The sequence below is a fragment of the Leptonotus elevatus genome, chromosome 17 (genome assembly GCF_054856555.1).
Source record: "Leptonotus elevatus isolate MCC_2025b chromosome 17, RoL_Lele_1.0, whole genome shotgun sequence".
NCBI lineage: Eukaryota > Metazoa > Chordata > Actinopteri > Syngnathiformes > Syngnathidae > Leptonotus > Leptonotus elevatus.
The window spans coordinates 5765511-5790813 of NC_141255.1; the positions used below are offsets into that span (position 1 = coordinate 5765511).

The 25303-nt window shown below is 44.1% G+C and overlaps 4 protein-coding genes across 8 annotated transcripts; 2 read left to right on the forward strand and 2 right to left on the reverse strand.

The window, feature by feature from the left end:
- Window positions 1–970: 970 nt before the first annotated feature.
- LOC147159442 (calcium-binding protein 2) lies at window positions 971–3237 on the forward strand. The gene is made up of 8 exons (XM_086058456.1): window positions 971–1132; window positions 1197–1259; window positions 1342–1483; window positions 2129–2159; window positions 2369–2512; window positions 2617–2726; window positions 2798–2945; window positions 3018–3237. Exons 2-8 carry the CDS (start codon window positions 1198–1200, stop codon window positions 3044–3046), a joined length of 666 nt encoding a protein of 221 aa, XP_085914582.1. The 5' UTR covers window positions 971–1132; window position 1197; the 3' UTR covers window positions 3047–3237.
- Window positions 3238–3284: 47 nt separating this feature from the next.
- Window positions 3285–11701, reverse strand: tdrd7b (tudor domain containing 7 b). Its single transcript, XM_086058454.1, has 20 exons — window positions 11478–11701; window positions 10549–10758; window positions 10306–10450; window positions 9109–9301; window positions 8512–8594; window positions 8221–8423; window positions 7813–8127; window positions 7413–7738; window positions 7159–7342; window positions 6946–7057; window positions 6658–6860; window positions 6445–6579; window positions 5483–5566; window positions 5262–5396; window positions 5066–5176; window positions 4831–4979; window positions 4523–4737; window positions 4263–4446; window positions 4023–4183; window positions 3285–3940 (listed from the first exon to the last, which is right to left on the reverse strand). The coding sequence occupies exons 2-20, from the start codon at window positions 10753–10755 to the stop codon at window positions 3726–3728; spliced, it is 3360 nt and encodes a 1119-aa protein (XP_085914580.1). The 5' UTR covers window positions 10756–10758; window positions 11478–11701; the 3' UTR covers window positions 3285–3725.
- Window positions 11702–12077: 376 nt separating this feature from the next.
- dctn1a (dynactin 1a) lies at window positions 12078–20540 on the forward strand. 4 transcript variants are annotated; one of them, XM_086058453.1, is made up of 31 exons: window positions 12078–12225; window positions 13643–13708; window positions 13789–13983; window positions 14081–14162; window positions 14263–14294; window positions 14382–14402; window positions 14785–14808; window positions 14959–15045; window positions 15239–15382; window positions 15505–15702; window positions 15810–16014; window positions 16100–16178; window positions 16243–16402; window positions 16472–16576; window positions 16650–16841; window positions 16916–17032; window positions 17093–17245; window positions 17325–17485; window positions 17570–17738; window positions 17823–17891; window positions 17995–18207; window positions 18285–18446; window positions 18518–18649; window positions 18723–18848; window positions 18914–19056; window positions 19140–19306; window positions 19383–19501; window positions 19576–19771; window positions 19851–19924; window positions 19985–20074; window positions 20148–20540. In XM_086058453.1, exons 2-31 carry the CDS (start codon window positions 13667–13669, stop codon window positions 20283–20285), a joined length of 3795 nt encoding a protein of 1264 aa, XP_085914579.1. In that variant the 5' UTR covers window positions 12078–12225; window positions 13643–13666; the 3' UTR covers window positions 20286–20540. The 4 variants fall into 4 exon arrangements, with proteins under 4 accessions (XP_085914579.1, XP_085914576.1, XP_085914577.1 ...); XM_086058450.1 differs by lacking the exon at window positions 14959–15045; XM_086058451.1 differs by lacking the exons at window positions 14785–14808; window positions 14959–15045.
- A 1054-nt stretch (window positions 20541–21594) lies between these two features.
- fam113 (family with sequence similarity 113) lies at window positions 21595–25253 on the reverse strand. 2 transcript variants are annotated; one of them, XM_086058297.1, is made up of 9 exons: window positions 25062–25253; window positions 24804–24885; window positions 24586–24665; window positions 24272–24504; window positions 23124–23274; window positions 22820–23060; window positions 22694–22747; window positions 21963–22100; window positions 21595–21870 (listed from the first exon to the last, which is right to left on the reverse strand). In XM_086058297.1, the coding sequence occupies exons 2-9, from the start codon at window positions 24874–24876 to the stop codon at window positions 21776–21778; spliced, it is 1065 nt and encodes a 354-aa protein (XP_085914423.1). In that variant the 5' UTR covers window positions 24877–24885; window positions 25062–25253; the 3' UTR covers window positions 21595–21775. The 2 variants fall into 2 exon arrangements, with proteins under 2 accessions (XP_085914423.1, XP_085914422.1); XM_086058296.1 differs by having other exon boundaries at window positions 24804–24968.
- Between the last annotated feature and the right edge of the window lie 50 nt (window positions 25254–25303).

The window sequence follows — 25303 nt, forward strand, 5'->3', positions numbered from 1 at the left end:
ACTTTCACCGTGTTCGTGTTGCTCGATAGAGAAGTGCAATCTAAGACCCGTTGTTCATGTAATTGACTGGAATGAAAAGCAACAATTCCCGCGGTGAGCCAAAGCAGTCATCGCGACCTGTCAGCAGATGGCGCTGGTGTGCAAAGTAAGTGAACTCAACCGGCAGGAGAGCACACGAACACATGTTTGTCTTGCCGTTGACACCGTTTCGAGGACATCATTTTTGCTTGTTACAAGATTTGCACTTAAGGGACACGCACTGATCTGTATATGTTATTGGATAGACGATAGGCCAAGACTTTTGAAGCCGCCATATTACTAGAAACTGCATGATTTATAAAGTTTTAAATTTGTTAAACTTAAACAAGAGGACTTCATTGCCTTAAATACATGTATAAATTATATGCTTAATGATGTTTACAGGGGGGAACTTAGAGACCTTTATTAAAGGGTTATATCTGTAATTCAACAAAAGATGCCTCTGTCAGATCTAATATTGGAGTCTAAAGAACTGAGCGATAAAAGACTTGTAAAAAAAAAAAATACGCCATTGCATTAACTGGGGTGAAATAATTCGCTGCCATCTTGCAAATTATTTCACCGTTTTCTTTCAATTGTTATTTTAAGAAAGCCTTATACATGTTTTTTTTTTTTTTTGTAAATGCCTTCATCTACATGTTTATCTTAAAATATATATTTCCTCGCATCATGTCACTTTCTACTAAATAATGCCTTACACAGTAGATGTATTTTTCTTTAAATTATCATACCAAAAAACAACAACTTTCTACACATTTACTGGAAAAATGCCATAATCATGTTGGTTTGTGGATAATGGCATGGAGTAGTAATATTAATAATCAGAACAGTAATAAAACTACACTTTGCTCTTTGGCTCAACTTCTTCAAGTCGTTCGTGGCCTCCTCCAAGCCAAGCCAGTCACACAGCTATCCCATGTTTTGCTTTATTTGGCAGCACTGTTCAACCCGGTAATTACCTGTTAAGCCTCTCCCAAGGAAGCGGGTCAAGAGGAGAAGACGTGCACAAGAGATCAGGAGTAGGAAAAGAGAAACAACACTGGACACAGTCCTGCTTCCATTTCTCACACTGGGAGGGTGGGGACACATAAAGGTAAGGACATTTTAGACAAAGTACAGGTAACACATTACAATTTTTTTTCTCTCTTTTGATTCAGCATGTCCAAGGCAGGAGAGAGAACAACATCCACTACTTCTGTAGACTCCGCTGCAACTGATGGGTATGTTTCATTCGTGACGTTCAAATGATGTGCACGCACGCAAAAAAACATGAGCGCTCACCCGAGTTGTGTTTTGGTCCAGCAATAGTGAAACGGCCTCGTCTCAGGCGTCCCCATCGGGCTCGGTGTCGGGGACGCCGAAGAAGTCCTCCAAAAAGTCCAAGAAAAACAACGAGAGTATGAACAAAGTCTACAACTCTGTGCTTAGCAGTGTTTTCGGCGCTGTGAGTAGACGACGTTGACTTTATATGCATGCGCATCAATGTAGGACTGTTGGTGTGTATGATTCGATTGTTTTAAACATTCGCACAGATTAGTCGTGTGAAGTAACCAAGTACAAATAATTTAGAGTTTTCTAATCCTGACCTTGTCAAATTAGGCTAATTATTTAGAAGATGACTGCAAAACGGGGAAACAATGAACCAAGAACTAAAAACTGTCTAATCTGGAAAAAAAAAAAAAAACTCAAATTTGGTATTTTTTCTCTGTTGTTTTCATTAGCTAATTTAGCTTCTTCTTCTTTTTTGTCACTTCACATTAGCAAACCTTATACCATGATGCATTTAGCTACATCTTTAAATCAGTATTATTGTTACCGGTCTTCTTCTTCTTTTAATCAGAAACTTGTATTTAAGTCACTGTGTGAGTATTTTTTCGCCACCTGTGCACAAATATCAGACATCGCGGTGGTGTCAAGTAGCGCGCGCGGGGCTGATCCGCGCAAAACTGCTGTCTTGCAGCATTAGCTGCCGCTTAACGCCACACTTGGTTAGCTTCAGTGAAAGGTGATTTCAAGTTGCTGTGTGCGTGATCTATGCCACTGAATGTGATTTTTTTTTTTTTTTAATGGTGTTGATTTCTTCCTACAGGAGAGAGAATTAGCACAAGGTGAATTAGATGGTAAGTCTCACTAATCAAATATACTAAAACTGTTTTTTTTTTGTTTTTTTTCAAATCTGCTTGCTACCTGAATGTCACGTGAAAGGTTATCCCGGGCCGCTGTATTTTGGAAGTTCTCCCCCGCATCACCGGCCCAATTAAAGTTTTAGCGCGGCCGCTAATCCGTTCCTGGAAGCGCTCTCAAGGTCATCGCGTTGTTTTTTTCGCAGAGCTGCAAGAAGCCTTCAAGGAGTTCGACTACGACCAGGACGGCTACCTGAACTACAAGGACGTGGCCGAATGCATGAGGACCATGGGATACATGCCCACTGAGATGGAACTGCTGGAGATAGTGCAGCAGATCAAAATGAGGAGTGAGGCCACAAATGCGCTTGCCACACTTTATTTAGCACGATGACATGTCGCGATTTTATACTGCTGTGTTCCAATGCTCCCCCCCCCCCCCCCTCTTCCTTAGTGGGCGGGCTCATGGACTTTGAAGACTTTACTGAACTCATGGGACCCAGAATGATGGGCGAGACGGCAGACATGCTGGGACTTAAAGAGCTCCAGTCAGCATTCTTACAGGTGGCCTTCGATCATAAACCGCCAAATATCGCTTCGTGTCACTTACGCCATCTTGCTGCCGTCTTGCAAAGTTTGACCTGGACGGAGATGGCAAGATCACTCAGGACGAGATGAAGGAGGCGGCCAAAGGCCTGCTGGGGGAGAAGCTGAAGAAAGGAGAGCTGGAGGAGATCTTGAAAGAGTTGGACATAAACGCCGATGGAAATATTGACTTTGAAGGTGAAAATAGCACAAGTTGACCGTTTCTTTGCTTTCTCGCTTACATGAAGTTGTTTCTCGGCTCTTCCTCAGAGTTTGTCATGATGCTCTCCATCCGCTAGTGGCCGCACGCGCCAGCACAGAATCCACTTCTGCAACAATAATTGATCAACTGTTCATAGTGCAACATACGCAGTATCGTGTGCCTAATTGTGATGACTGAAAGAATGGAATGCAATTTGATGCAACGTGTAAATAAAGTTAAAGAAGGTTTAGTATGTTTTGCTATTTTAATAAAGAAATCCAAACAGTCTTTTTCCATTTTTGACTTTATGGGGAAAAGAACACAAGATTCTCTACTCTTCTCACATGAAACTTTATTTCACAACTCTTTATATCTTATTGTTAAATAAAATGCAAATAGCAGTGTAAGATTTCATTCAATAAATTAGTTAATAGTGCAGCTCAGAGCTTTGTCCGGTCAACAGTGGAATGTGGTGCATACTTCCAAATTGACATGCATTCATCGAATCCAAATAATATCTGCACACTGCCTGGAAAGAATGCAAATATTTAAACAGCAAGGCTAAGCAGCGTTTCACACTATTTCTGTGGCACTGCAGTCACTCAAATCACATTAAAAGGTCAAGTCCTAGTTGTAGTTTCAGATATGGGCAGCAGGGGGCACTATTTCATCCACGCTGCTTCTGTTCCACTTTGCCTTTGGTCCTCTCTTTTCCATTCTACTTTCAGTCCCGGGAATTGTTTGAAAATGAATCAACACTTCAAAAGAGACCAACTTTAGTCGGGGAGCTCGTCAACAAACTCCGCCATGATGTCGTGCACCCAAATGTCGCTCTCTTGCTGCGAGGTGTCGACCAGGAAGACGGTCAGCTTCCTGTCCCAGGCGTTCGCCGCTTCCTGCGCTGCCTCCAGTTGGGCCACGAGGGGCTTCTTCTCCACATGGTTTCTGAAGACGATGGCGGCCTCCTCGGACCACTGCCTCGTCTTCACTCCTGAGGGCCGAGATGATCTATTTGGGTAAAAGGGAACGTGCCACTTTTGGCGCTCACGTCGGGTTTTGGCCTTGAGACTCACCGGCCAGCTGAGCGGTGATTCCCTGGAAGGGAAGCTGCCTGAACTCCTTGTTAAGACCTCTGAGCTGCGTACAGTTGACAAGCTCGTGCTTACCGTAGTCCAACTCGTAAATGGACACCAGCCCATTGGTGAGAACCCCCTTCACTAAAACCCGATACCAGCTGCACAGCGGAGGAAGCGCACACATTTACAGAGAGTTCTCGTGTTAGGCCCGAATTGTTGTCAAGCTCTTCAACTCACTTGTTCTCCACCTTAGCAGCATAGATGTGATTCTTCTGCACGTTCAGAGGTCTTTCTTCACTTTGGTTGTAATGGAGGATCATCTCCCCCATCAGCACCACCAGTTTGTACATATCCCTCCAGGGCTGGAGGACAAAATGGCCCGGATGGCACGCCACTGATATGTATACGTCCATGTTGTTTCCTGGAAGTGAGAAGAAAGAAAAAAATCAGTATGAAGTCGGGAAATTCTGAACTCAAAAGCGAATTGAGATGATGACCTGCAGGGGGCAGTGTTAACAGTGGCGGCAGCTGGTAAGTGAACGAGGGGACTGACTGTGCCCCAGGCGGGCTGCTGGCAGTTCCTTTGGGTCCGGACGGGACCTTTTTAAGATGAGGCTTGGCTGCGACCGAAGCCGACTTGGGACTGCCGTTGGTGATGTCACTGCCGCTCGATGTCTTGCTGGGTGCGTTGAGTGTGGAGATCTTGATGGGACTGTGAGAGCAATGACCAAAAAAAAAACTGGAATACATTGAAGTGGAAGAAAAGTTTTGTTTGTTTGTTTTTCCCCAAAATGTTCAAGTTGACCTGTGGCTCGTCAGGTAGACGTCGGGTTTCTGTTTGAACAAGTCCGACCGGGCCATCTGGCGGTTGAGACTACAGTTTGGGTCGTGGAGGTTCTTGTCAGTGAAAAGGTGAACGGAGACGCACTGTTTGCTTTTGTCCACCTTGGCCACCTTGAGGTGCAGATTGAGTGTGCGAAGAGAGATTTTATAGACAAAGCATGAACATTTTCATGAGTTAATTCGACTAAAGAATTAACCTTTATGCTACAGTCGGTGGTGTTGAGAACTTTCTCCCGAAGCCACTGGACAGTTTCTGGAGTCCAAGATCCGACGCTGACGGAAAGGTCTGCCAGGCAACACTTGACAGCCTAAACACAGATTAAGGGAATTGCTTATTGTCCATCACGTTTTTTTTTTTTTTTCATTATTATTATTATTATTATTTATGCCAACCTGTGGTGGGATGGCCATGATGTCACGAAGGAACTTTTGCGGAATCTCCCTGAGCTCAAACACTTCAACGGAAGCCTGGACTCCCACGTCAAGGAAGAGGATGTCCAGCACTCTGCTACCATGTAGATTTGTTATCTAAATAGATATATCAAATAATAAACGGAATGTAGTTTTTTTTTTTATATCTTCAGAGTGCCAATTTCTTATAAATAAATCTTTACTTCCACGCGGGACCATTTGCCTTTGTATCGAGCCACGCATCCTTTGCCGCAGAATGGCCTGGACACCAAGAACTCGGACGTTACCTGGGAGAAAATTCGAATTCGAATTAGAATATATACTACTCGTTCCAGCGTTATGTTTTCTTCGCAATGCCTCCGCACGGTCAAAGCCATGTTTACCTAAACACTGACGTAAAGCTTTAAAGGAGAGCGGTGGCACTGCACCGCTCACGCATCCTAAGTGGCTTGGCGAAGCATCAAATCCAGATTATCAAACTAATCTCAGTCTGTCCACTAATTTGAGACAGCAAAGACACATTCACAAAAGGACTTCTGAGGCTGAAACGTCAGTTGGATGCAGAAGCCTGGAACGGGATGCCATAGTGGAGTAAACATTTTTGACTGGCAAATATTTGTATTAGCGAACAACATTCGGGTGTATTCGCAAATGCTAAAAACGTAGTATTTTTTCCCATAATGCCACGGGATATTGATTTAGGCATGCACTTTTTTTTTTTTTTTTTTAGCATTTGCAATTAACAAGTAAACAATGTTTGATAGAAATTTGTTATTATGTCTGCAGTGCATGATTTCCATTCAGCATTTTTCCCCATAATACCATTAGGTATTGACTTGAGTATAACCAGTGGCATCCTGGGGAAAAAATGCTGAACTGATATCACGCACTATATGAATAAACAATGTTTATTTGTCATTTTTGAATGTATTAGTATAATGTAGGCCAAATGCAAAAAATAATAATAATAAAAATAAAAAATAAAAAAATGTTTATAGCATTTAGCCTACAATCACGTTTAAATGTATTTGCAATTATGTTCAAAAATGTGCCAGTCAAAAATGTTTACTCCACAATGTCATTCCCGCAGGAATACATGAACAAAGTCTTCTTTGACTTTATAAAAGTATCATCATTTGGCCAAGGTGCTAAACATGAGGTCAACCTGCGAGTGGAAATATGTCTCGATGTTCTCAAGGATCTCTTTGAGTTTGGCGAGACCTCTGGAGGGCAGCTGACAGTAGATGGTCCCGTCGGAGCAGACACTGGTGACAGTCACGTTCATGTAAGCGCTGTGAACCTGAAGGGATGCAAACCAATATGATGAGCCTAGCGTGTTGTACGTCCATACAGAGCGCGTTTGAATTCTTCCTTTGACCTGCAAGGGACTGCTGAGGCTCTTGTCCTGAAGGGCTTTCATGCAGGCGGCGTTGACGTTGACGTCGTCATCCTGCGACGTGTCGTACAACACCATCAAAGGCGTCTGCCCTCTCTGCAGGATTTCAGCCAGAAGGATCCGGCCACTCGCCATCGACTCGAATGTCTTCAGCACGGCGGGCTCCTGACTGAAGGGCTCCAGGCCTGGACACAGAAATCCAAAATGGATGCTGAATATTTATTAGCAATGGAATGGCCGCATTTTCTGTTCCTTGTGATTTGGTCTCACCTGCCAGTCTGCTCTTGGTGGCTTGGAAAGGTAGTTTTAAGAAGTTCTCGTGCAGCTCAAAAAGTTTGGCTTTGCCAACGGCTTCTGAGAAGCCATGATCCACAAAGTGAACCTGTAAATAAATCCACCGGGGCGATTAAAAAAAAAAATTTGGATGTAAACTCTTCAAAGTTACATGAATGTCCTGGAAAACAGCGCCGGAGAAGCTCTCACCTTCACCTTATCTGCCACGAGCTCGCACACCTGAGCCCTCAGAACTTCCTCCTCCTCGGTTTTGACAGCCACAAGTTGGCCCGACAACGGAGATGAGCAAGGCATCCATTTCCGCTCGCTGTAAAATTCCCTCATTTCATCCTCCATACGCTCCTGAGCCCGCGAGTAGCTCTCACCGATGTACCTTCAAATGCAGGAGGATCATGCACAGGAGTGACCGATCGAGGAAATCTGCCTCAAAACTTCTCATGTACCTCAAGACGACTTCATTGGTGTTTGCGGCTTCCACCACCAGCACAGAGGGATACTCCTCTTTGGGGATCTGCAGGGGAGGTACTGAGTGATCACATGGCTTCTTCCCCGCCTCCTGCTTCGCTCGCTGCTCTTCTTCACTGGCCAACGAGCCTCTCCTGTTACAGTTCTCATCTTCTCCTCCTCCTCCTCCTCCTCCGCCACTGCTGCTGCTGCTGCTCCTCCTGTACATGATGGCCCTCTTGGGGTTGTCGGGCATCGGGTAGTCGATGGTGCAGATGTCAGAGAGGAGGTGAAGGTTATCGAGGACGTGCCCGGGAAGTTTGGTCTGATCGAACAAAAAGCAAAACAATACATGAATACAAGCTTCATGGTGTTTTGTTTTTTTTCCCCTCTACTGACTTTATAGTTGTCCTGAAAGAGCTTCGGCAGCGCGTGTGCCCACAGGCCGTTGGGATACTTCAGCAGCAGTTCCTCGAGCTTATGCGTCAGCTCGGGGCTAAGAGGAGCTGGCGAAGAGGGGGGGCTGGGGGACGACGAGGACGTTGAGGGAGGAGGGTGCGAGCCGGAGCGTTTAAGTTGGGGTCTCTGGCGGTCGGGGGACTGCGGGGGCTTGTTTGATGGGGAGCGAGCTGAAGCAGGGGCGGATGCGCCGGTCTGCTCCTTGGCGGGGTAGAGGAGCAGCTCGGATGGGTTGCTGCTGCATGTTCTCTCGACCTGGGAAAAAAAAAAAAAAAAAAAAAGCAAAACAAACTGATTAGACTATATTAGGCTGATTATATCGTGGGATTACGTTTTCAGAGAAGTTACAGTGCATATGTGTTTCCAGGTCTCCAGATCTCGGATGGCCTCGGCCGGCAGGTCCTGTTTATGAAGCTCTTTGTAGATCTGAGGCAGCTTGGAAACCCAGAAGCCATTGCTGTACTGCGACAAGATATCCTTGATGCAGTTCTGGACCTGCTGAGGGTTGTAGACTTTGCCAGAATCCAAGTTCTCATTTAAATGTGAAGGTGCTGGAGGATGCAAGTGCAAAAGAGGATAAGACGGGTTTTATGATGATGATGATGATTTATTGTTCTTGGTGAGACAAAACAGACTTACGACTTGTCAGCTGGGAGTTTCTGGAAAGGTGAGCTTGTACCTCCTTCCGAAAGCGTGATGGGAGTGTCATCCTCTTTTCCGACCTGGACGGGACGGGACCTTAGTCTTAGTCTTAGGTTTCCAAGATTAGCTAGTACTGGCTCTGTGTCACATCGTGAGGAGCTCACACCTAAAAGTCAGTACTGTCTTAGCACACAAAATTTAAATTTCCAGATCCAGGACAGCATCAACATCAAGTTGCATTTTTTTCATACTACTAATTTAGTACTTCCTGCGACAGAACCAAATGCATGATAGAACTCGCCCGCTGTCTCAATGAAAGATCGAGAAGGCTCCATTAGATTTGCTGATTCACTCTGTATTGGTTTAGATGCTTTAATCTACCAGAGAATAGAAGGGGATTAGGAAGGTTTACACCCCCCCCCCCCACCACCACCACACACACACTCAGTGCTCACGAGCCCCCGACAATACATTGGGCTGGGACCAGGACGCCCCATTGTGCTGCTGAGGGCCGCGGTGATGTCAGTTGTTTTTTTCCCAATGAATGGGAAACTGTGGCTGGAGCTGATTCCAGAGAGCCACGTGTGTATTTACCTGTTGGCTGTGTTCTGATTGGACATCTTCAGCTGTTGTGTTCCCGTCCTGCCCTCCGTCTGTCCATCCCTCACATCCCTTGACTGTCTGAAGTCTCCATGTCCGGAGCCTCGGCCACCGCCGCCGCCACCGCCACCTCTACCGCCGCCCCGTCCGCGATAGCTCGGTTGCCTCAGGGAGGTTTGAGGTTTTGCTGCATTTGAAGCACAAATACACACACACAGAATGCTGAGACAAGATAGTATTGGATTGGAGGGCACGTGTCAAACAGGAGACACCGGAGGTTAACTATCAACAGTACACTTTTAATTTAAAGCTCTTCCTCCTATGTATTACGATACACCCCCCCCCCCCCCCACATCTTAACACATACTGCCCATATTCCTCACCTAGATTTATTCATTCCTGTTCAGTGACTGTAGGTGTGCATGCGAGACCAATCTAGGGAGCCCACAATCGAGTCGCCGTGATCAACAAACACAATCTGCGTCTCCATTTGATCTCATTTAGCATATTTTCCCAAATAACTGCTGGAGTCAATCAATCAATCAGGCATGCATACGTAAAGCAAATTGTAAAATCCTACAGACGAGAATCACGTCAGCAAACTCACAGTCTGAGGTCTTACTCTCCCTGAATAACAAAATCCCAGGTGCTGAAGGAGCGATGGAGAGGCTGATGCATGAACCAGCTGCTGTGGTCTCGCGGGGAATTCTCAGCCTTTTCGGCTCACTGTCATTCTCGCTCACTGGCTCCTTTTTTTCGACCACATGCCCAAGCCCTGCGCCAGCATTGTGCTGCGTTTCTTTTTCCCCCTTGAAGTGCTGTCTCGTCCTCCTACAATACTCCTCTCCCCCACCGCCACCTTCTCTGACTCCGAGAATATTCTGCAGACTCACACACTCTAGTGGAGGCACTGCAAACGATAGCACCAAAGGAGCGTCTGTGTCGCATGGTTTTGTATGAGAGCAGCACAACTTTATGGATCTGACTGCACTACCACTGATATTAGAGATTTTGGGAGGGGGGGGGGGGATTATGAAGCATATTAATTTGTGTGTGTATAATTAACAAATATTACACAAACACTTGATTTTAAGTTACACAATGCCTTCTGTTTTCGTTCTGTCCACAATATAAAAAGCTTGGATCTGATCGGAAGTTTAACCATAAACCTAAAATAAACTTGGATTATACCATTAAAGACAAGCAGATCTGTTGGTTTGACCCTCATCTGGGTGTTCACCATGTGGGGTCGCCCAGTCTTCTTGGAACCGCGATGGCGAGCCATCACCTTGGCAACATGGGCCGTCTCTTTGTCCACAGAGGCAAAATACACTATCTGTAGACATACGACAAACGCTATTAGTAATGACTGGCTACTTATCTTCTAAATGTTCTCCTACGACCGGATTAGACTGTTTGCAAGCAACCTCACACCTCTCCTGAACGGCTGCGTTCCACGCGAACGGCCGAGGGCACGCTGGTCAGGAGAGTGTCCAGATGGTTGTGTCCCATCTGTTTATGTGGAATCGGTTCACCGGTCAGTTCCTTGTACTCAGACTGCAGACGGGATAGCGACAGCCCACCCTTGTTGGCTTGGAGGATGACCCTCAGCATTTTTTTCACCAGCTCGCCGTCAGACATGGTCTAAATTAACAAGTGCAAAAATACACAAGCAGAAAATGTTCAAACCGGTCCATGAAAGGTTAAATGTTAGCATTTCATATATATATAATTCTTTTTTCATTTTTTTATTTGAACACTATTATAATTACATGAGGTGGAAGCCTATTTAAGGTGGTGCTTTTTATAAATGCATTTTCAAGAACGTAATGGGAAGAACTAATAACTTTGCACATTTAAGCTTGTGTGCACGCGAAATGAAACTTTGAGAATGACGTAACGTGTCACACTTCAGCTCCACGCCCTAGATTAGACACTAAAAAAACTACAGGACTTTGATAAGTTTTCCTAAATTTTGTTTGTGCGAGCCTAAAACAACTTAAATTAGTCGCAAATATTTATGCATGGACTGCCTCGTTCACGATAAACATTGCGATAATACCGGAACGCTTAAATGGCAGGGAATTTAAAATCTTCCTGCCACAAATGGTACAGTGGCAAGTTACTTTGGGAGTTGTTCAGAAAACCGGAACCAGCCAGATCTTTCCTTCAATAGAAAACTCAAAATGGCTCTTATTTTCTTCCGGTTTCAATCCACGTAACTATATTTTGAAATCAAAACAGGAAGTTAAATTTTAACTTTGTTAGCTTGAAAATACCACCCTTATAATGCTATTTAAAAAAAAGAGTAAACAAAGAACCAAAAGCACTTTCAACAACAACAAAAAGTCACCGTAACTCACTTTCAAAGTGTTTCCACCTTTCGCCCAACAGTTCCAAGTTTGACAGCTCAGGTCCAGCCGCTGTCGTGACGCGATGTCACCACCCCGGAGCTTCGCGGCCGGATCTCTGGAGCTCTGTCTGGAGCTGTTGAGCCGGTGTGTGTGGCTGCCAACTGCAACAAGCACTGCCTCTCCTCCGCAGCCTGATTGGTCAGTTCAGCCTGGGACTCGGGACCATGACAAATGGACGTGCATAGCGCACAACACATCTACTACTGACGAAAACAAATTATTATAGTTTAAATCACAATTGCAATTAGAATTCTTATTGGTCTGAGAGGTCGTTGCGTATGTATTCAACCTGCGATGCAAATGCAGCTAATAATGAAGCAAGAAAACATTATTAGGAATCGGATACACCATTGAAAAATAATGTCATAAATGTGCATGTTAAATAAATCATAATTTCACAATTACATACAATAACATGTAGTGGCAATAGACCAGAAAAAAACTGCCGTTCTATCTCTCTTTAAAAAAATAAAATAAAGAAATACAGCGCCCACAAACTAGTCAGTAACAGTACTGTAGTTCCTTGATTGGCACTCCATGCCAGAAGGTGGCGGTAGTGTGCACCAAACTCATCAGTTAAAAAGAAAGGCCACAGAGGAAGACGAGCAAGGAAAAGCCCAAGGAAAAGAAGGAAAAATAGCAACAAGAAACTGAATCAACATTCCGAGGAGATACACCTAAAGGTTGTATTTTAAGCGTAAGTGTGAAGAGGCGTAATTTAAAACTGCTAGCGTCTCGAATATCATCCTTATTTAATTAAACAATAGTCGTGCGTTACATTAACTTGACATTAGCATAACAATGATAAATACTAATAGAGGAGAGGGATATGATTAGAAATGTGCTTCTGAACGTCAACAGACATGGAAGCTGTCGTATTGTGTGTGTAAATTGGATTTGAGCTATATTTAATGTAAACCGGAACTTTGGTTCATGACGGGTTAGTAATAACCTAGCTTGCCTGGGATGTCTGCCAGAACATGTGTTTTTCGCTGTCTGTAAGTCTATCACTTCATTTTTAATTTCGTGAAAGCGTTGTCAGCTGACCTAACAGACAGACAGACAGAAAATAAAATGACACCAAATCCACCGAGCATGGATAAACGGGACAGAACGGGAGTGGGTCAACCAATGGGCTACAATAATGGTCATTGCCATAACGGTATTATTGGTTTCTATCACTATAACTTCCGTTGGCCATATATAAATAATATTGAATTAAAAGTGGCATCCTCTAGTAGTGTCACCTAACCTTTTCAACAGCTGTTTCAATATTGACATGGGAAATATCTCTCCCTCCCTTTCCCTGTTACTCTCAGTTGTGACGTTTAGTGATGCATAATATAGGCCCCTCCTTTAAATGCTTGTCCTTTTCTGTAGAAAGGAAAAGCATTAAGAGCAAAAAACAAGACTTGTAGTTTTTTTTGTTTTATTTCTGGAACCACTATTTAATTAAATTTTCGTAACAATGGCTATGAGCAGGAGGCATTCTTATACGCCCCAGGTAAGTAACTTCAACGCTAACATCAATCTACTGACTACATAACATTAGCCCTGACTAAAACACAAAATGTCATCATTTAGAATTGAAATATTTCATTTGGGAAACTTACCGTATTGAAGTGCGAGTCAGCTCGTTGTATGTCTTCATGTGTGTGAGAATGTAAATCTGGTTACTGTAGAGAAAGAGAAAATTAAGTGCTAACTTTACCCAAATTTAATTCATACAAGTTTATGAATAATAGTTAACTATGTTTTTGCTCCTGCTTTTATGAAGAAAACCCTTTTCTATCCCATTTTCTCCCCTGTGGTTAAAGTCATCCGGCGCCATGAGTTAACATGACTTGCTTTGTTTTGAATGGGAGTCTTTGTGTGAGCTGGGGCAAGTAAAAGACAAAATTGTATGCAGTCTTCTGTGGTCCGTAACATGTGACTAGGAAATGGTGTTTGCACATCTTTTGCTGACCAAACTTTTGAAGGCAAAGGATCAAAATGATATCAATAGTATGAAACTAACCAATATCACTAGTTTCATCACTTCTAATGATGCGAAATGTATATTAACTACATTGGTGTCTGTTTGCTTTCTGTTCTCCTTTTCCAAAATCCATCAGCTCACCAGCCCATTGATAAGCAGAATGAGCAGCGGGGGAACTATAGAAAGTGGAAAACCTCCAAAGGTTGCAAACATTGACAGAAAAAAATATTTTAATAAGGAACAATAAAGCATTCCATCTTAATACCTGCTGCCCTCTCTTAGATTGGTTCTGTAGTGGAAGTGATAGGAAAGGGTCAGCGTGGCACTGTCGCCTTCATTGGAGCGACCCTCTTTGCCTCCGGGAAATGGGTGGGTGTCATCCTCAACGAACCCAAAGGCAAGAATGACGGCACTGTGCAGGGGAAGCGCTATTTCACCTGTGAGGAAAACCATGGAATATTTGTCAGACAGACTCAGGTTTGTAAGATGTAGATTATGCAATTTATGCCTGTTAAAAAGTGAATATTAGTATTGATTTGCCGTGTGTTTGCATCGCTCCATATGTCACGTGCAGATCCAGGTGGTGGATGATGGCTCGAGTGCAACATCTCCAGACACTCCCGAGTCCGGCGCTTCCAGGATCCCGAGACAAAAAGGTGGCCATTTTGTGTTCATGCATTCATTCATTCATAGAGCCTTACAAGTTATAGTAAAATCATCTCTTGAAATTTGACTTCTTCTTTTTTTTTTCACCAGATATATCAGAGACCCCCAAAACAACGAAACAGGTATGTAATCATAATAAAGAGCAAGATTTAGAAGTCCATCATTTAACAATTAAACACAAAGAACTTGGTTTCATTTTTTTTTTCTAGGCCCCAATAAGCGCAAAGAAGGTAGACATGTTCTTGACAGCCTTATTTTTCTGTTGCATTTACATAACTTTTAACATTCTTAATCTCCTCCCTTTAAAAAAAAAAAGGCAAACGCAACATATTTTTCTTTGGTCACTCAGTCTTGCACAGAACTGCATTGTTTTTGCATGTGCACGTTTTGTTGTGTTTTTGTGAACGCATGCACGCCTTCTGTGCGAGATTGTGAGGCGTTCCTCGCAAGTTGCATGAGGTGACATGTTACTATTCTTCTAAGTTGTGGCAGTAACTGGGTCTTTTTTTTAAACTAACATTCAATATACACTCTTATGGTTTGCTGTTCCTGTGTTGCTAATCTCTTATCTTGCGACGCTGGCTGTGTGTACGCATTCCTACTCTCCTCCAGTCCTCTACCCGTCGTTCTGCCAAGGTGAGATAATGGTGGAACTATATCTTTTCAAGGATTCACTTTGAAGGGAGGAAGTGACACTGATTTGTCTACATGCATTGTACACGGCATATAGCAGGCTACCTTTTTGATACATGTAGTAACACGTTCTTTATGATCGTACTGTGGCAGTGGACCACACCAAAGCGTCTGGCATCAGCCATTTCGCTACCCTCCCTCTTGGTACATCCCCCGAGCCGCTCCAGGCTGCCGCTCATGGTATGCTCCGCCACGTCACGTATCACAGGAAGTGGTGAAGTGTATGGTCCATGGACACGGGTGTATTTGGCCTGTTTGGCTCAGTGGTGCGATTTACTCATGTAGAGGGCACGTAGGGGTGGTGAAATATTTAGACTATATCCAAATAAAATTAAGAATGTAATGATTTTTCTAACACACCTTCTTTTGTCAGGCATCTCGTGAGAATCTGTCATCTGGTGATGTCAGTGAAGTGGGCCTATCCCCCCACCAGGGTGCGCTTGGTGCTCCTATTACTCCTCAACTTGGGCCTCTGACAGAGGTAACCGCAACTTCTGCTCCAGCTACACCGAGCAAGGTGGGTCACAGAATTATGCTGGTCAAGATTTGTTTAATTTTCATTTAGGTTAATGGGAAACGATCCCAACCATTTATTCACACCAAGTCTTGTGCATCTTCCTACCTGTCTGCTTCTTCCAGGAGGAGGAATCACTGCGCGTGCAGGTCAAGGACTTGGAGGAGAAGCTGGAGACGCTGAAAATCAAGCGCACGGAGGACAAGGCCAAGCTGAAGGAGCTGGAGAAGCACAAGATCCAACTGGAGCAGCTGCATGAGTGGAAGACCAAAATGCAGGAGCAGCAGGCCGAGCTACAGAAAAATCTCAAAGAAGCCAAGAGGGTGACATCAATTATGACAAATATTGGTTTACTTTTGCGTGCAAATAATGAAAATGTGGATTTTTAAACCCAAGGGGATCATCAATTGCTCCGTTCTTGTTCCTCCAGGAAGCACGTGATGCTCAGGAGGCGAAGGACCGCTACATGGAAGAGATGTCTGACACAGCAGATGCCATTGAGATGGCCACTTTGGATAAAGAGATGGCTGAAGAGCGAGCAGAGTCGCTGCAGGTGGAGGTGGACACGCTAAAGGAGAAAGTGGAGGAGCTCTCTATGGACCTGGAGATCCTTCGACATGACATTTCAGAGAAAGGTCTGTTCTCTACAAGCTTGTCACACAAATGTCTCATCGTGGAGTTACACAAAGATAACGCGGTCTGTGTCTGTTTCTCCTGCAGGCTCAGATGGTGCTGCCTCCAGTTACCATGTTAAACAGCTAGAGGAGCAGAACAGCAAACTAAAAGAAGCCTTGGTCAGGTGAGTAGGTACGCAGAAACAACAGTTCGAAATGATCTTTTTCCTAAACAACTTTCTTCCTCAGGATGCGTGACCTGTCTGCCTCTGAGAAACAGGAGCATGTGAAACTGCAGAAGCAGATGGAGAAGAAGAACTCCGAGATGGAGACCCTCAGGACTCAAAAGGAAAAACTGCAGGAGGAGATCAAGCAGGCCGAGGCCACAGTCGATGAACTGAAGGAGCAGGTGAAGCTCGCGCAGAGATTCCAAAATGTGAAAATTTTCCATGTCTTGAGTGTTCGTGTCGTTTACCAGGTGGACGCCGCCCTGGGATCAGAGGAGATGGTCGAGACTCTGACGGAGAGGAACCTCGACTTGGAGGAGAAAGTCAGAGAGCTGAGAGAAACCGTTACCGATCTGGTCAGTCTGGATTTACGGATAGCATTCACAGCCAATCGCTCCGTGTCATCAAGTCATTGTTCTGCTTCAATAGGAGGCGATCAATGAAATGAATGACGAGCTTCAGGAGAACGGCAGGGAGACGGAAATGGAGCTGAGGGAGCAGCTGGACCTGAGTGGAGCGAAGGTCCGAGAGGCGGACAAGAGGGTGGAGGCCGCCCAGGAGACAGTGGCTGATTACCAGCAGACCATCAACAAATACAGAGAGCTCACCAATAGACTGCAGGTGGGTGCGCATCACAGATGGGCGCAATTGCCGTACCGTGGATGCTCCGACCTTGATTTAGTTTTGTACACCAGGAGGCCAACAAAGAGCTAATGACCCAGCAGAATGAAAGTAGTGAACAAGTTCAACAAACTCCCGCGGAGCTGTTTGACTTCAAGATCAAGTTTGCAGAGACAAAGGCATACGCCAAGGTAGGTGAAGGAAAGCTGAAGGAAAGTTGCTTGCGCTGAAGGATTATCTGCGTCTTTCAGGCCATCGAGATGGAGCTGAGGAGTATGGAAGTGGCTCAGCTGAACCGGGAGGTGTCTCTTCTTAAATCCTTCATGCCGGACTCCTTCCTTCGTCACGGCGGAGACCACGACTGCATACTGGTGCTCCTGCTCATCCCCAGGATCATTTGCAAGGTCATTTAAAACAAGCGCACTGGACACACTGTTGCCGTGTAAATCCCGTTTACGTAGCATACGCACTTGTCCCTCATAGGCTGAGCTCATCAGCAAACAGGCGCAGGAAAAGTTTGATTTGAACGGGAACGTGGTCCAAGGCACGACACTGAAAGGGCCACCAGGAGAACAACGCAGTTTTGCCTCTGGACTAGTGTACTCCCTTAGCTTGCTGCAAGCCACCTTGCACAAATATGAACAGTAAGCCACAAGTAGTCACGTCACAACATTTTAGCATCAAACCGAAAGCACTTATTAATGGAGTCTGTCCTGTCTGATTTCCAGAGCTTTGAATATGTGCTCAGTGGAGGTTTTCAAGCGCATGGGCACGCTCCACTCCGAAATGAGCTTTCACGAGCGCTCTCTGGATTATTTCATCGACCTGCTGCACAAAGACCAGTTGGATGAGACTGTTCAGGTGGAACCGCTGACTAAAGCCATCAAGTATTATCAGGTAACAAAACTTGCTCTACGTTTTAGAAGCATCCTCTTCCTTGATAATAGAATCTTAACAAGTCAGTTTTGCTGTGCGCCCTAGCAATTGTACAGTGTTCATCTGACAGACCACAAAGAGGAGTGCACAGTGCAACTGTCTGACCACATTAAGGTACCAGTCAGTCTTTAGTGGTACAATTCAACATGTGAACCTTGAAGAAATGTTACAAGCAGGTTTCAAAGCATGCCAAGTTAATTCACCTTCTCACCCTCAGTTTACCCAGAGTGCCCTGGACTGTATGGGAGTGGAGGTAGCCCGTCTGCGCGCGTTCCTCGCAGCGGGTCAGCAGAACTCGACGCTGGCTGTTCTCCTGAAGGAACTCGACACGTCCTGCTCAGACATCAAGCAGTTTTGTAAGAAGATCCGCCGTCGAATGCCTGGAACCGATGCCGTCGGGACCCCAGCTGCGCTCAGTTTTGGACTACAGGTAAGAACATACACAAACTCAAATGAGGCTTAATTACAATATTGAAGCCAGAGCGTGTGTGGCCTTTTGTCCATCAGGTGTCTGAGGCGCTGACCGATTGCAGACGGCAGCTGACCCGCGTGGTGGCAGTGTTCCAGGAGGTGGCGGCAGCCGGAGCCCAGATGATCGCACCGCTGACTGAGCAGGAAGGACTGAATGCGCTCAAACTGGAGGATACGATGTGCCAGGCTGTGGAGCAAGTAGGGAATCATTTGAAAGATTCACTTTCAACCAGGAAGTGGGTTCAAGAAGTTCTTTGTCCCTCACACAGGTGTATGGCGCTCATGGTCTTAATGGCACAGAGTGCCTGCGTCAATCATGCAGCGCTATTGTTGCTACTATGAACAAGATGGCCACCGCCATGCAGGAAGGAGAGTATGATGCAGACAAACCACAGGGAAAGGTATTTGTGTGTCCTCGTGTCTTTTATGAACCAGGACATTGTAGTCATTTTTGTCCTGTGATTTTCCCGTCAGAATCCTCCAGTGGAAATGAGAGCAGCCACGGTTAGAGCTGAGATGACTGATGCCGAGGGTCTTGGAGTGAAGCTGGAGGACAGAGAAGCAGCCATCAAGGAGCTCAAAAAGTCCCTCAAGATTAAGGTGGGATGAGGTCGAAAAGGCTCGTTTGGTGTACAAGTTCAAGAAGAAACATTTCTTTCTTGCAGGGAGAAGAGCTGAGTGAGGCCAGCGTCCGCCTGAGCATGCTGGAGAAGAAGCTGGACACGTCCACCAAGGATGCAGATGAACGTGTGGAGAAAATCCAAACCAAACTAGACAAGAATCTCGACCTGCTGAAGAAAAAAGAAAAGTGAGATGAACATTTTGTCTCGCGTGCCACCATGTGCACCAGCGCTCAGTCACTAACTCGCTCCCTCGCCTTTTACAACAAAGGGAATTTGAGGAGACGATGGATGCTCTGCAAGCTGACATCGACCAGCTGGAAGCGGAGAAAGCCGAGCTGAAACAGCGCATCAATAACCAATCAAAGATGACCATCGAGGGCTTGCGAGGCGTGCCTGCTTCAGGAATGGCTTCCGTTGTTCAAGGGCCGGCAGGAGGTACATTTGTAATATCTGAGATGAAGGCTGGATCACTTCAACTCGGAATCATTGGGACTGTGTCCTCCCCCTGTAGGCATGTCTTCATCACTCTCAGGACCCATGCAAGTCGTGGACTCGCCTCTCCTCCAGCAGCAGCTTGACGCTCAGAGGCTGAGCATTAAACACCTCAAGACCGAAAACGTCAGACTTAAGGTAGAACTGAGATAAGTGTTTTCTTTTAGAATCCATCTTCTCTTCGCTTGACCAAGAGTGTGTCTGCCATTCAGGCAGAAAAGATGAGTGCCCAGCTGGCCTCCCTGCCTCCACTTCGCCCAGCCAAACTGCGGCAGGTGTCCAAGGACAGCTCCATGCTACCAGAGGGACTGAATGTGGGCATCTACCGCCGGACAGACCAGCTGCTGACGACCCTTCTCAAGCTGAGTGCAGAAGTCAAAGTGGTGGACATCACTGGGAAGACGCCAGGTGTGTGGATACATCTGATTGTTTTGTTTTTTTTGTGTTTTTTTTCTTCCTTCATAATCCCAAGTATGTCTTCCTCCAGTCAGCGCCAGTGCCCAGCTGCTGGAGCAGACTGCAAGACTGCAAAATCTCAGCAACGCTCTAGTCAAACTCAAGGTAAAATGCATTTGGATGAGCAACTCTTGAATGTGCATCTGAATATTTATCTTCTTATAGGGTGAAGTAGCTGAACACGTTGTGTCCCATCAACCGGGAGCAAAAGTTGCTTCCGACTTCGCAACCTTCCCAGTCTCTTCTTTCGTCAAGGTGAGATCAAAAGTTCTACATACTCACTCACGCGCGCACAAACTTAACGAGTCATCGTGTTCTCTAATCTTAGGCAAGAGAAGAGAAGAAGGGCGAGACCGTGTTTGTGGGCCGCGTCGCCATTCCTTGCACTCGTGGACAAGAACAAGTCCACCGCGTGGTCCTGTCGCAGCAGCAACTGCAACAAGTGCACCGCCTACTCATGGTCTGAGGCAGCTTGTTGCTTCTTGTATTCCTGTTCCTACTTTCAATGTTTGTAATGCTAAGACGTGGTTAGCACTAATGGCACTAATAAAGAAGTGATCATTTGGACAAGCACCAAATGATTACACACGTCAACATTTTTTTTTCACTCTTTCACTTTACAGGGGATATTAGATCATTTAGCATTTATACTCTTCTTGTACCAAATATTTGTACTGTATGTACAAATCCTCTAATAAAAAGCAACCACTTGTTCAACGAACCACTGGAGGGTTTTTTTGCCTGTTTCTACTGAGCCTTAAAAAAAATGGAAAATGTTATTCACATTACTCATTATGACTGCTGTTTATAATGTGTAGTATTCAATTCACTTGGTAGTACTTTTTTAAATGTTCATGCATCGTGATTTCCTCCTCTCAAACAATTAATTGAAACAAATTAACAATGGTGGGTACACCACAACAAAAAATTGTCAACGTCATGAGTTCTTGAGCGTCAATTACAGCTTGATGACGTCTCATATAGTGTTCACAAGTTGACTAATTGACTGCTGAGGCATGGCATTCCACTCTTCCTAAAGGCCAGCACTCAGGTTATTGAGGTTCTGGGGTGCAGTTTCGTACCTCTACACGGCGACTCTGCTGATTCCACAGGTTTTCAATAGGATTCAGGTCTGGAGAAAGTGCAGGCTATTCCATTTGCTTGTACACCAGTCTGCAACAGCCGTTCACTAATGATGCCACCTCCATGAGCTGCAGCATTGTCGTTTGTGAATTTTGCCGTTAAGCTCCTCGTTAGAGAACAGCAACTTGTGCAAAAAGTACTGAAATATTTAACAGTTGGACATGTGCACTCAAAAGTTTCGAGAAGGTCACATTAAATTTGCCTGTAAAGATTTCATTGCATTTTAGGCTCATCATTAAATTTCACCTGAAAGCCAAATATCCCTAACTTTTTGAGTAGTGTATATTTTTCTTTTGGGAATGTCATACTTTTGTTGTTTTGTAGCCCTTAAAAATATTTTGAAAATAAAAATAATATATTTAAAAACGATCTTTTACCCTGGATCAGCTGAAAATGACGTGATCAGGGCCAGATTTCCGGTCACGTGATTGGAATTTGAACATAGCTCAAATTAATCTGTGATGCCAGGACTCTCATTTTTAAATCAATTATGAACTGTATCAGAATAATTAACATTCAAAATGCAATTGTTTTTTAATCGTTGACATCTTTTTATCTGTTTTGCTCATTATATGTATGTCAGGTCACAGACTCATTTTGACATGTTGCTTATAAAACTGGAAAAAAATGGCTTATGATAGAAAGGCACCTTTAATATGAAACATGAATTTAAAAGCAAATGAACAATATTAACAATATAAAACTTACACTAAGAATTAATTAGTGGAGAACTGACCACAGAATGAACATCTTCTGCTCTCTATATGTGCAGAAACTTCACGCGGAAAAGAAAAAGGTCCACCTCGTAGGAGTCTAGTAATGCTGATAGGGCCTGTGACGAGTGTACGGCATGTACTGGTATCTGGCGTGCCTCGTCTTCATCGTGTATGGGTTGGACCTGTTGTAATCTGCAACATGTAGAACACGGGCTGTTGATTGGACACACGAGCACACCCGTCAAGCAGGCATTAGCAGAGTGTCATTGTCGGGTGTTACATACCAGTTGGACGTGAGTAATGATGAGAGTAAGGCCTGTGGTAAGCAGCATTATCGCGCCTGTTCGGTGTTGCTTTAACTTTACATTTTATATAGCCATTATGGGGATGATAAGGCAAACTGTTCATTCTTGGAGGCCTCACTGTGGAAGGGAATCACAGCAAACATTCATTAAAAAAAAAACAGAAACACACAAACAGCTGAGGATAGGTTCCACAGGAAAAAACGCAGACAAGTGAATTTGTAAAACGTGAACTGCAAATTTTATTCTCCTCCATAATCAAGCGGAAGCCACCATTTTACATATTTGCTGTATTAACTCATTTACTGCCATAAATTCATTTAAAAAAAAGATTATAAAAAAATAAATAATCATACCTCTTGTAAACAAAAGTGGAAAAATTTTAAACTAATAGAAATAGTTAAAATGCATTTTTGACGTTAATAGCCGTCAACGGAGTGATTAAAAAAAACATTTTTTAATTAAATATAAAAATTTTGGGGCGTCAGGCGATTAAAGTTTTAATTGTAATTAATCGCATGACTTCAGTTTAATAATTTAATATCTGTTCTAAATGTACAATACAAAATTCTAGGTTTCCATACTCTTGTTAACAAAAGTGGAACAAAATGTTAAACTAATAGAAATAGTTCAAATGAATTTTATAGCCATCAATGGCAGTGAATGAGTTAATTAATAGAATAAAATACTAATTTGACTCCAGTGTATCTTACCAACAGGTCTCGTGCTTTCCAGGCCTGGCAGCTGATGAGCAACAGAAACGTCCGCTAAAAGAACAAAATGAAGCGAGTCAGCGTGAATCAGACCAGCCCCCTTTCGCAATGTGCCTTTGTCATCACCAAGAGAATTAAGTGGCAGCTTCACGCCCCAGGCGTCTGCGGCGTGCAGCGACAGCAGGGTGCTTATGCGGCGGTGCGCCAGAGCGTTCCAGTGGACGCCGTCGCTGGTGCGATACTGCAAGGAGAAGCGGAAACGGAAATGGAGATCCAGCACGTCCACCTTGTAGGCTTCGGCCAGGACTCCGCTGAAGAAGTTGGCTTCGATCACGTCGTGACGCAAGTGGGCCTCCTTGTTCGAGATCTGCTTCGGAGGAGAGCGACAACAGCGGTTGCCCTCACATCATTTCATTTTGTTTTACTGTACCTCAGGAAGCAGAAACCCCCCTTTGATGCGATCTCCCAGGGGCATTGTGAGGTTCCATAAGACCAAGCTTTCTTCTGGCAGGATCCCAAGTAGTTCTTCAAAGAAACTCCTGAGGTTGTCCTTGTACCTGCCCATCCATTTTAAATCGTACCTACACAGAGATTCAATGAAAGCAAGTGGTAGCATGGCTGAGATATACAGACCTGTTCAAAATCTTAAGACCAGTTGGAAAAATAGCTACAATTTGGATCTTAACGAGGTTTTAAGTAGAGCTACAATATGCAAAAGCAAGAAGCGGGAGCACTTTGAAACAGTTTATTGAAAACAACAAACTGAAATACGCTGTTTATCTGCTGATCAAATGTTTAAGATCGTGCCTCTCCAAACCAGAACAAAAAAATCACAGACGAGGGCCCTCAGTCATGAGAGATGCTCGCTGCAACATCTGCACTGTGCCGGGTAAAAAACATCTCAGGTTGGATCTCCTTATCATGCCAGTAACGTTGGAACCCATCTGGACCATCAAGGTCATTTTTTTCCCCCATCAGAGAATACAACTTTTTTCAACCTTTTAACGTCCCATGTTTGATGCTGGTGCAGGGTCGTCAAACGGCGGCTGGTTACGAACATTTGGGGATGGATGGCAAGTGAAGTTTTTCAGTTCCAAACTGTTGATGCCCTTTGTGAAGCCATCTTCACCACTTGGAGCAATGATCGCACTAACCTCCTGAAAACACTTGTATCAAGCATGCCCAAATGATGTTTTGAAGAACGGTGGAGCTACTCATTACCGAGCCCTACTGATAATTTTTTTTTGTTTTGGTTTGGAGAGGGTTTTTTTTTTTTTTGGGCCATGGTCTTACATTTTTGATTTGCTGATTAACAGCCTTTTTTAGTTTGAGTTTAATAAATTACTTTTTCAAAGTGCTTTTTGTCACACTCCCCATTTCTTGCTTTTGCATATTGTAGCTCTACTTAAAACCTCATTAAGACCCAAATGTGCAAAAAGTAAAGTCTAGCTATTTTTCAACTGGTGTTGAGATTTTGATCAGATCTTCATATATAAGCAAATTGTGAAACTGTGCTATTAAGTGGAAACGGAAGATTTGGATCTTAAAATCACCTTAACAATAAGCTCTGTGACTTACCTTGAAATGTCCCAAACACAGGAGTTGACTATGACCAAATCTGGTTTAAACCCACGGCGGAAGTCCTCCATGATGCTCTTCATGTAGTCGGAGTAGATGCTGGTCACAAAGTAGAAGCGGACCAGGTGGTGGGGGGACTGGTACTGCCGGACCTCTCTGTATCCCGTCCCATTGGTCATGCGGCTCAGACAACCCCCTTCCACCAGGCAGTCCTCTTCAAAGCTCTTTTCACCCTGCAGAAAGACAGATATGAGAGATACATATATACAACTGAAACAATGAGGACAAGTTATACATCTCTTATGATTACTTGCCTTTCTTTTCAGTTGTGCCACGTAGAGGTATTCGTCCTTCTGTAGAAGCTTGACAAGGTCTTTGTAGACAGACCGCTGAACTGGTGATTATAGGGACACAAATTACATTCTTCAAGATTAATTTGGTAAGGCCAAGCCTCTCAGTCTTGGGCTTCTTATGCTCATGTTTGTCACCCTTATATGTGAAGAAATCTATGAATATTGAGTAAAATACTTACTAGAGTCTCCCAACACCACAATGAACTTGTTGTGGAAAAGCTGGCTGACTTGCTGGTGGCTCACAAACATCATTTCGTGCTTCTTCATCATTAAAAATAACCCAGATTTCTTTCAATGAAGACTTTTCATCATTTTAATATTTATGACCATAATTACAGATAGGCCTATGCAGCAAAAAAATATGCAAAATGGAATGGATTGTTATTGTTTATCACTGCTATTAGCTTAAATGCTAACGTAGTATGAATGATACGTACCGTCGCAAAAAGTTTCGTAGTTTGTTTCAGTTTAATGTACGTTTCTAATCACTCTAAAATTGACCCGCACTTCAGTTTTAAAAAAAAAACATCTAAAAGTACACAAAATCCTACCACTATTACTTGAACTCCTTATCGTGGTGAAAAAACCACAGCAGGTACGACTCTTGATTAAAAAAAATTGTGCTGACGAGTGAAGCGTTCAGGGGTCGTTGGAAATCAAACGACGTTGTCTCATCTGA